Consider the following 10691-nt stretch of genomic DNA (forward strand, 5'->3'; position numbering starts at 1 on the left):
AATTCGGCTGTCATTTGGCCGAAAAATGAGAAAAAATTTTACATTTCACAACTAGTGCAAATCTTTTTTCATCAAACACAAAAAACTCAAAAATACAAAGTTGTCTCACCGTAATTATATCATTTGAATCAACAAAAATAAAAGCCAAAAATAGTTTATCATCAAAAACGCATTAAGCTCGAAAAAGAACAATAATTAAAACCAAAAGTTTCGAAAGGAGTGTAGAAAAAAATTACTCCATTTATACTTTATTTTATTTGAAAAAGAAAATTTATTAAGAAAAATTCAAGTGTTTTGAAAATAATTTCATAACAATCATGGCTCATCGAATGTTGCAGTCAGCCAAAGTAATGGAACGCTGTCTGCGTAGTTCCTATCAAACAGGCAATATCAGTGCACACGAGGTAAGTTCATTTACGATTAGAATCTTCAGGCGGTTATCCATTTTCATCACACAACGATGATGCAACAACTATTTAGTTTAATTGAATCGGACAGAAAAGAACAGCTTTTTGCTGTTCATTGAGGTTTTTCTGTTCTGAACTGTTCTAGTTTCCTGTTCATTGACGCTGTCTGGAACAGTTCAGAACAGGATTTTCTGTTCTTGCTTTTGAATAGAACAGGTTAGAACAGATTCGTGAGAACTGTTAATTTTGTTTGTTTGTTTGTTTTGATTTCTTCACAGAGTCCTAGCGCCAATACCGGTCAATTAAGGACCGAGTACTAGTTAGGACTTGGCACTAGCTAGCTCCTCAAAATGGGCTATTTCCCGGTGTTTATACCAATCGTTAGTACTCACATCGGTACCAAGTGATTTCTTCACAAAAGTACTAAGCCCTATTACTGTCAAATTGGTACCGAGTATTAGTCAGGACTCGGTATTTGTTAGAACCTCAAAATCGGTAGTCTAAAGCAGTGTGGGTCGTGACCCCTTAGGGGATAAAGAAGGTTTTCTTTCAGTTTGAATGACGGTAGATGAGCAAGTTCAACCGAATTATTCCAAAATGGATCATCTTAGTTCAGAATCCATTTCTGGAAGTAACTCAATAGTTTCATCTTTAAATTTAATAAATTCTGCACCATTAGAGGAATATGGGAGCTATCATAATATTGATTCTTTCGATGAATTTTCTTCGAGAATCCTTTGAACGCAGGGAAAAGTATAAAATTTGTTTGCTTGTAGCGACACTGACCATAACAGAAGTTTTTCGAGAAATCCTCTGTCTTTTGCAGTGACAAAGTAAGTCTGTCTCCCTTGGTCCCTTGGAGACTCTTATTCAGAATGTTTAAGTATTCAAAATGATCAGCGAAAAATTATAATTTTAGAAACCAAGATTTTGAATCTTGCTTTTTATAAAGTTCACTACTTTGATCACACATTTAAGCAGATCAATTAACTTTGGAGGCAAAACCTTGAATGCAAGAACTTTTCGATAAGAAAAGCAGTGTGTCCCTGATATTTTTTACCATCCATTGGCATCGCTACAAAAAGCTAAACATTTTGTCCAATCCAATTCCTAGCTATTGATCTTAATTTAACTGTTATTTTTTAGTATTTATATATTACCGTCTTGTGCGCCTTATCATGCCAAAAATGTTGATACCAATATCTCATTTTTGCATTTGCCATTTCCTGAGTTTTGAAAAAAAAAATAGTGCATTTGCATTTCTCAAGGCCCGACAATGCTGAAAGAGATTTACGAGTAAAGTTACACTCATACCTGATATAGCCCTAGAGCTGGCTATCAATTTCTTACGTGTAGAAATTCCTTATCGTTGTTGGGGAAATGGTTATTATTAGCTTTGTCAATACCTATTTAATATATAAGAACATTCCATTTTTGATTGTGTTATACTTGATACTAAACTGTCCTTTCTTCCTCATATAGACTATATTATAAGCATATCCAATCAAATGTTAGGGTTTATTAAAAGAAATAGTAGAGAATTTATTGATCCATATACTATAAAAACTCTTTATAATTCTGTTGTTCGATCGGTTCTAGAATACTATTTGGAACATTTATAAAAATTCATGTGAAAGAATTGAAAAAATTCAAAAGAACACTTAACTGGGGTAATGAAATTCCGTCTTATAAAACTAGATGTCTTTTGTTTGGCTTAAAAAGTTTGGAAAATCGGCGTGCATATTTTGCGATAATGTTCATTAGAGATCTTTTAACTTACCATATTAAATCTAAATCTATTCGTGTTCCTAGATATAACTCTATAGAGTATATTTTATTTAATGAACAATTTTATAGATTTAACTATTTCCGCAATGAAACGGTTTCTCGTTGCATCAGGGAAGCTAATTTAGTTTGCTAGGATAGATTTTTTGAATAATTGCACAAGAGACTCCTTTAAAAACTATGTTTTGATAGCCCTTCATTTTTTTTGATGTACATATTTCTTTTTTTAACTAATGCAACGTAAAATTAAAATATTTTTTGCCTTGAAAAGTCTACATAAAGGGTCCGAATAAATCATTTAACTCTGAAAAAGTCATTTTGCATGTGTTTTGATAATATTTACCTGTTGAAGTAAAAAAACAAGCACCCTTGTTTTTAATCGATAATAACTTTTCTTAGAGCAATCGTATTGACTTTTTTTTATGTCATTAGATTCAGCATTAAAAAATAACTTAAAAACATGCGTCATATGATGATATATTTTAGACCTTAACCCCCTCCCTCTCATACGCGAAAAAATACCCTTCCAACCAATTTTTTCTTATAGACTTTTTTGATCTTTGGTTCTTATCCCAAAAGCAAACTTTTTGCCAAGTTTCATGAGTGTAACAATTTGTGTTTGTTTGTTGATTTATGTACTATTTTACCTGTATTATTTTAATTATCTATTTTTAAGATTATTTGAAAAAATTGTCAAGTAAATAATCAAAAATTAATTGATACAAAAATTAAAATCAAACTTTAGAACTTGGTGCACAATTAATTAATTAATTAATTTTAGCATATGAGAAATTGGCTCTGTCTTAAACAGGTATGTTTTTGTTGTGATTTCTCTTCTTTTAGCAAAGTATTGTTGTAAAATTTAAAGACTATATTATTTGGTCATTCCAAAGCCTTCCCCTAGAAAATCTCAAGCTTTTGATATTTCTTAATTCTTTTAAGGCAGTTGTGTGATTGTATAAAGAACCAGTCTTTTATATATTCCGAATATCTAAGGGTGGGGACCATGCCCTCTGATAAGAGAGTATCTATTTTTGAAATATTTCTTTTGCATAAGATTCTAAAAAGCTATAGTAGATTCTATCAAAAGTGTTCTATAATATTTGGTGAAAATGAGCAGCTACCACGCCCCCTGGCTAAGCTACTTTTTCCTTAAATGAATTCCAATGAAAACAAAATTCGCTACTTTTTCCAGAAGAGTCGATTCTTTTTAAATCTCTTTTTTTTAGACGGATTTACACAGATTTTCACACACAATTTTGCCAAATGCAAAACGTTAAACCAAACTAAAAATTTGTAAAGAAATGAAGAACCAGAGGCAATTTTTGTTTATTTGTGAAATATAACACTATTTTAGTGAACAAAATAAACAAATTTATGTTGTTTTGTTCATACTATTAAGTTGTGTTTATCCTTTTGTTTTTCATCGGTCACTTGGACACAAATACATTCAGAAAAAGAGATCGCTATATTTTTTAATTTCCCAAACAGCGAAAACGTATCGAATTTTAGTAGCGATTTAGTAGCGACTGCAAGTGGTTGAAAGGAATTCGACATAAGTTTATACTATCCTGTAAATAATAATGATAATATTTTAAAAGATATTGTATAAATCTATTCAAAAAAAAAATATATTTATTTTAAATATTTAGTTTAATTGTTTTTCATTTTCGATTTGCAGCTGAGAAAATTTTCCAGAGCGTCGACTATTCTCGTGGAGAATCCACTTTTTCAAAGAATTTTATCTGCTGTCAGACAATTTAGTGAGAAGCCTCCAAAAGGTTTTGAGAAGTATTTCAAACCCGGTGGAGCTTCAGCTGCTGCTGGTAAAGAAGCAGAAGCGGGAAAGAAAACAGCAGACAAACCAATCAGCCGGACACCAGGCGGTAGTATGGACAAAACACCCACCAACGATTGGAACTTTGGAATGTTCTCGAATACAAAGACTTCTGGAGGTGGTAAAGGAGGTCCCGGAGGCTCTGGTCGACCAATTGGCGGCGATGGTGGTGATAAAGAAAAATGGATTTTTGGTGGGGCAATTGGAGCTGTGGCTTTTATCTCGCTGCTTGCATTCATGGAAATGGGCTACAAGGAAGTTGCCTGGAAGGAATTTGTTAATAGGTTTTTTACTCATTTTCATAAACCTCCTTTTATTGTAATTTAAATATATTTCTCTTCTTTTTAGTTACCTAAATCGAGGAATCGTTGAGAAACTCGAAGTAGTCAATAAGAAATGGGTTCGAGTGCGATTGATGCCGGGAAGCTCTCAGGACTCCACCGGAGTCCTTTGGTTCAATATTGGAAGTGTTGATTCATTTGAGAGAAATCTCGAGAATGCACAAGTTGAACAAGGCGTTGAGCCAGTTAATTTTGTTCCTGTAATTTATCGCACTGAAGTTGAGGCTTCCAGCTTGACTGGATTGCTGCCAACTCTGTTGATTATTGGATTCCTTGTGTTTATGATGAGACGATCAGCGGAAATGATGGGAGGAAGAGGTGGCCGTAAAGGAGGTGGACTGTTTGGAGGAGTTATGCAGTCAACAGCGAAGTTGATTAATTCGAATGAAATTGGAGTAAGATTCAAGTGAGTAATAGCTTTTTCTTAGTTTTTTGAATTTATTAGTTGGATTGTTAAACAAAATTTTGCATCGAATTTTATATTTGCAGATTTTAACCCTTGACTTATCCATTAAGAAATGTGGTGAAATTAACCCAATATTTGTCATTTAAATTGCATTTGTATTATTAGCTCCCCCGACTAGGTCATAGTTTGGCAGTTTTCACGCTCATCCTGTTTAAAGGTTAGAAGTTATAAAAGTTGTTAGTCTTGTTTTTTTTTTTGTATAAGTCACCAAATTAAGAAATATTTGTGCTTCCAAATCAAGGATAGAATTGAGTTCTTTAAACAGATGAATACCAAGAAAACTGCAGGCAGCATGACGTGCTTATTGGTGGAATGCAAAAGCGGGCTTTAAACACTACTCTTTTAAAATAATTTAAGAACTAGGCAAATGATATTTTGAGCAATAGTAAACGCGTTGAATTATTGAAATCACCAAAATTAATTCTCTCCATTCCGTTAATTCGATGTTAGTACCTTTTTATGTTTTGTCAATCCCACATAGGCTTGAATGTCATAAGCTCATTAGATTAGATTCTTTTTTTTATTGATTAGCCCCAAATGAAATTTATTTGAAGATGATATAAACTTACGCTGACCTTGCTTCTTCAAAATCAACCGTACAAAATAGGCAGCTGAAAGGCTGAAACAGCAGCCACACCGAAAACCAATGAAAAATTCCCTAAGATGCACGTTTAAAGAAGGACGAGACTTATGTCTACCAATATAAGCCAAAACAAAATAACAGTCGAAGTGGTGAATTGAAGCTTGTGGTTTCGCTCCAAGAAGAGCAAAGCTTAGCGTCACTGCCGGAAATGTTATGGCCAGATATTTTTGGGATGCGAAAACGATTCTGTCGGTCGATTAACTTCAGGGGGGTAAAAAATCACAGGGCTGTATTATTCCAACCTTCTTGATTAGCTGGATTTGACCGCTGTGCATAGTCATTTAGTAACTTTTAAGGACAATCCTCATTTGTTCACAGTTATTTTCCTAAAAGAAAAAAAAAACCGTTAGTTTTTTGTGATTTACGCGCAATTTAATTTCAATCTCTCTTCTGCAAGGGTCATGCTTATCAAATTCGTGCAATCGTTTAGAATTATCTCAAAGATATGAACAGTTATATTGTGGTCATTTGAAATTGACCTGGTATTATGCAGCCTTTTTATACAAATTACAAATGTTGATAGCCAATTTCAGCTTGTGCTTTGTGGCAATTCTAGTCTATTTGTTGTTCTATTTTTTGAGACTATGAGGTCATTTATAACCAGATTGTTTTTTTTTTGTAATTTACTATCAAATTGATATATGTATGTTTTATGTGACCAATTTTTTAATTAATATTTGTAGATTTATATTTGGTAATGCAGGCTATTTTGGTCAATTGATTTTAAATGCTAATAAAAAAACTTTATTTCATCAGCGTTTCGTCGCTACTCACGACTTCTTCAGTGGTTTTTATGATCTTTATTTAACATTATGAAAAAAAATTTTTTTGTTTATTATTTTACACAATGTGGTTAATTTTTAAAAACTTACATGTTGTTTTTTTGTTGTATTTCACATTGTTTTTTTGGTTTTGTTTTTTAAACTTTTGTTTTTATTTAGTTTGAAATAGGAAAATGAAAGAAAATTATTTAAACTATTTAATAAATTAACATTAAAGACACTTTGATAATTTATGTTTGTCTTTTTAATTTATTAGTCTTTAATGTTAATTTATTAAATAGTTTAAATAATTTTCACAATAAACTAGCGAGTTAGGAACCCACACGTATCTTCAAGGAAGAATTCCTCCCAAATAAAGTGTACAGAGGATGTTGAACAGTTTCCTCTCCTTTTTAATCCATCCAACTCTTGCGTGTCTTCCTATTTAAATGGAATTATTCAGAAATCTTCCGAAAATGTTCGTTTCAAATTGAATCAAACTTCATATTTGCGAAGAAAAAAATCAACAACAGTTTTATTTGGTATCATAAATATTTGTCATTGCACTTTTCCTACAAAAAAACCTTAAACCATTCAACTTAGGTTTGTCTCCCAACTTCGATTTCCAACGGTCGCACTAGACTTTCTTGTTCGGCCAATTAGAAAAAATCGGAAAAAAAGCTTTGACGTCAGCTTAGTTGGGATGCAGTATTAAAGATCGGCTTGTTCTGAGTATATCAGTATGTGTATTGTTTGATTTTGTATACTTGGAAATGTCTTGTGGCATAGACAATTTAAAAGAATTTTTCTGAAAATATAATTATTATATTTCTTTCTCCACTGCATCATATTCTTTTAATGGAGCTTTTATGTTCAGAGTTACAGCGCCGCAAATAAGAGTTATGTGAAAATAATGCAAAATGAGTTACGTTCCGGTGCTCTAACTCTCAAAGTATAACTCCTGTAGAAAAATGTTGTAGAATTAACGCTATTTTTGTAATAAATGAATGATAGTTGCAAGGGAATATGATCTCTTAACCCTCTGTAGGCATACCTCTTTTTTGTGATGTGATAGGCACACGGGTGCGAATTTGGCTAGTAGTGATTTTCCATACTTACCTTTGAATCTTTTTGTAGTCAATAAACTATACTAAATAACTATTTTAAAGACAAATAATATTCAATTTACATTTTCTTTCAAACCAAAAAATACTAAAACAATAATTTTCTCTTCCAGAGACGTAGCTGGTTGCGAAGAGGCCAAAATCGAAATTATGGAATTTGTGAATTTCCTTAAAAATCCACAACAATACATCGACTTGGGTGCAAAAATCCCAAAAGGTGCCATGCTAACAGGACCACCTGGTACAGGTAAAACTCTCTTAGCGAAAGCAACTGCTGGCGAGGCGAATGTCCCATTCATCACAGTATCTGGTTCGGAGTTTTTGGAAATGTTTGTAGGTGTGGGACCATCTCGAGTGCGTGATATGTTCGCAATGGCACGTAAACAAGCTCCATGTATCCTCTTCATCGATGAAATCGATGCTGTTGGTCGAAAACGTGGTGGCAAAAGTTTCGGAGGACATTCTGAACAAGAAAACACATTAAATCAGTTGTTGGTTGAAATGGATGGTTTTAATACCACAACAAATGTGGTTGTATTAGCTGCTACCAATCGTGTTGATATTCTCGATAAGGCTTTATTGCGTCCTGGACGGTTTGATCGACAAATTTTCGTTCCTGCACCAGACATTAAGGGTAGAGCTAGTATATTCAAAGTGCACTTGGGACCACTTAAGAGTAATTTAGACAAAAATGATTTGGCCAGAAAGATGGCTGCCCTCACACCTGGTTTCACTGGAGCCGATATTGCGAATGTGTGCAATGAGGCAGCATTGATTGCTGCTCGTGACTCAAATGACTCGATTATTCAAAAACACTTTGAACAGGCCATTGAACGTGTTATCGCTGGTATGGAAAAGAAGACAAATGTTTTGGCGCCTGAGGAGAAGAAAACAGTTGCCCACCACGAAGCTGGTCACGCAGTGGCCGGATGGTTCCTCGAACATGCTGATCCTCTTCTTAAGGTTTCCATTATTCCACGTGGAAAGGGTCTTGGTTATGCTCAGTACCTTCCTAAAGACCAGTATTTACTGTCCAAAGAACAACTCTTCGATCGCATGTGCATGACTCTCGGAGGACGTGTAGCAGAAGAGCTCTTTTTCCAAAGAATCACAACTGGTGCTCAAGATGATCTCAAAAAAATCACCGACAGTGCATACGCTCAAATCGTTCGCTACGGTATGAACGAAAAAGTGGGCAACGTATGCTTTGATGCCAATCAGCCTGGAGATCCCGTCTTTACGAAGCCTTATTCTGAAGAAACAGCGCAATTGATTGACGCTGAAGTGCGTGCTCTTATCAAGAGCGCCCATGTGCGTACCACTGAATTGCTAACAAAGCACAAGTCAAATGTAGCGAAGGTAGCGGAGCGCCTACTCAAGAACGAAGTACTCAGCCGTGATGATATGATTGAATTACTTGGCGCTCGACCATTCAAAGAAAAGTCAACCTATGAAGAGTTTGTCGAGGGAACTGGTTCATTTGAAGAAGACACAAGTTTGCCCGAGGGTCTTAAAGACTGGAATAAGGAAAAGGATTCAACAACTCCACCACCACCACCACCAAGTGGTGAAACATCAAAACCAGTTTCTGCGTAAGAGTGGATGGACATTTTTTGGGTCCGTCCTCCAAAAAAGGATACGCTTTAAGCTTATTTTGTAGAGTAAAAATTATTGTGTGGTGCCTTGCAGAAGAAAATAAGAAATTATGTTTGTGAGGTTGCATTGTTGTTGTTTTCTTTTTTAAATATTTAATTTTGCCACATAAAAAAAAATTAAAGATTAAAAAAACAAACTTGTTATCGAGTAAGGAAGTCGATCTAAGAATTGAGTTATAAATAAATAAACAAGGACAAAAAAATAGTAAAAAATTATAAAATGGTAAAAAAAATAAATTAAATTAATTTACATAAAATTTAAATGCTTATTTTTTTTCTGTCATTTAAATTATTGATTTCAGAGTTTGTTCCTCGAAGGCTAATAGTACCAAAAGTAATGTGTCATAATTCGAAAATGTATGGTCCTATTTTGTCCGTCAGGTGAAGTAAAAAAAATTCTAGGACGTTTGGCATTTTAGGAGAACTTTGAAAAAGTGGCGTAGCTAGCCCTTTGAAGACTTTAAATCTAATATTTTTTTGAGACCCCTTTTTTTTTGTCAGGCTCAGCCTTCTTTTCTTATAAAAAAATAAAAATAAAAAAAAAAACAAAATTCGATCTTCCTATAAAAAAAAGAATATCTCAATTAAATTCAGCTAAAAAAGGATGCAGTTTGATTTTTGAAGATATGTATTTGTTTTGTTATGAACACAGTCTTTTCTATAACATTAACGTTGTGAAGTTTCAAGTCGCTATTTTAAGCGGAAGAGGGTGCTGATACCAGTTCAATGTGTTAAGTACGTAATCTTGATTTTTTGTCGGTTTTTTTGTAATCCGTCCCGGACGTGTCCCGGACATGTCTCGGACATGTCCCGGAAATGTCCCAGACGTGTCCTGGACATATTTCGGACATGTCCCGGACGTGTCCCGGACGTGTCCCGGACATGTCCCGAACGTGTCCCGGACGTGTCCCGGACATGTCCCGAACGTGTCCCGGACCTGTCCCGGACGTGTCCCGGACATGTCCCGGACGTGTCCCGGACATGTCCCGGACATGTCCCGGACGTGTCCCGAGCGTGTCCCGGACATGTCCCGGACATGTCATAAAAAAAAGAATATCTCAATTAAATTCAGCTAAAAAAGGATGCAGTTTGATTTTTGAAGATATGTTATGAACACAGTCTTTTCTATAACATTAACGTTGTGAAGTTTCAAGTCGCTATTTTAAGCGGAAGAGGGTGCTGATACCAGTTCAATGTGTTAAGTACGTTATCTTGATTTTTTGTCGGTTTTTTTGTAATCCGTCTCGGATATGTTCCGGACGTGTCCCGGACATATCTCGGACGTGTCCCGGACAGTCCCGGACGTGCTCCGGACATGTCCCGGACGTGTCCAGGACGTGCCCCGGACATGTCCCGGACGTGTCCCGGACATGTCCCGGATGTGTCCCGGACGTGTCCCGGATGTGTCCCGGACGTGTCCCGGACATGTCCCGGACGTGTCCCGGACATGTCCCGGACGTGTCCCGGACATGTCCCGGACGTGTCCCGGAATTATCTCGGACGTGTCCCGGACATGTCCCGGACGTGCTCCGGACATGTCCCGGACGTGTCCCGGACATGTCCCGGACGTGTCCCGGACATGTTCCGGACGTGTCCCGGAATTATCTCGGACGTGTCCCGGACATGTCCCGGACGTGTCCCGAACATGTCCCGGATGTGTCCCGGACGTGTC

General features: G+C 35.7%; 1 protein-coding gene across 2 annotated transcripts; it reads left to right on the plus strand.

Moving 5' to 3' along the window:
- On the plus strand, positions 1–9282 carry LOC129910279 (AFG3-like protein 2). 2 transcript variants are annotated; one of them, XM_055987604.1, is made up of 4 exons: positions 1–404; positions 3874–4313; positions 4378–4776; positions 7478–9282. In XM_055987604.1, exons 1-4 carry the CDS (start codon positions 318–320, stop codon positions 8958–8960), a joined length of 2409 nt encoding a protein of 802 aa, XP_055843579.1. In that variant the 5' UTR covers positions 1–317; the 3' UTR covers positions 8961–9282. The 2 variants fall into 2 exon arrangements, with proteins under 2 accessions (XP_055843579.1, XP_055843580.1); XM_055987605.1 differs by lacking the exon at positions 1–404 and adding an exon at positions 2877–3003.
- Positions 9283–10691: the final 1409 nt, after the last annotated feature.

Source organism: Episyrphus balteatus, chromosome 2 (assembly GCF_945859705.1).
Source record: "Episyrphus balteatus chromosome 2, idEpiBalt1.1, whole genome shotgun sequence".
NCBI lineage: Eukaryota > Metazoa > Arthropoda > Insecta > Diptera > Syrphidae > Episyrphus > Episyrphus balteatus.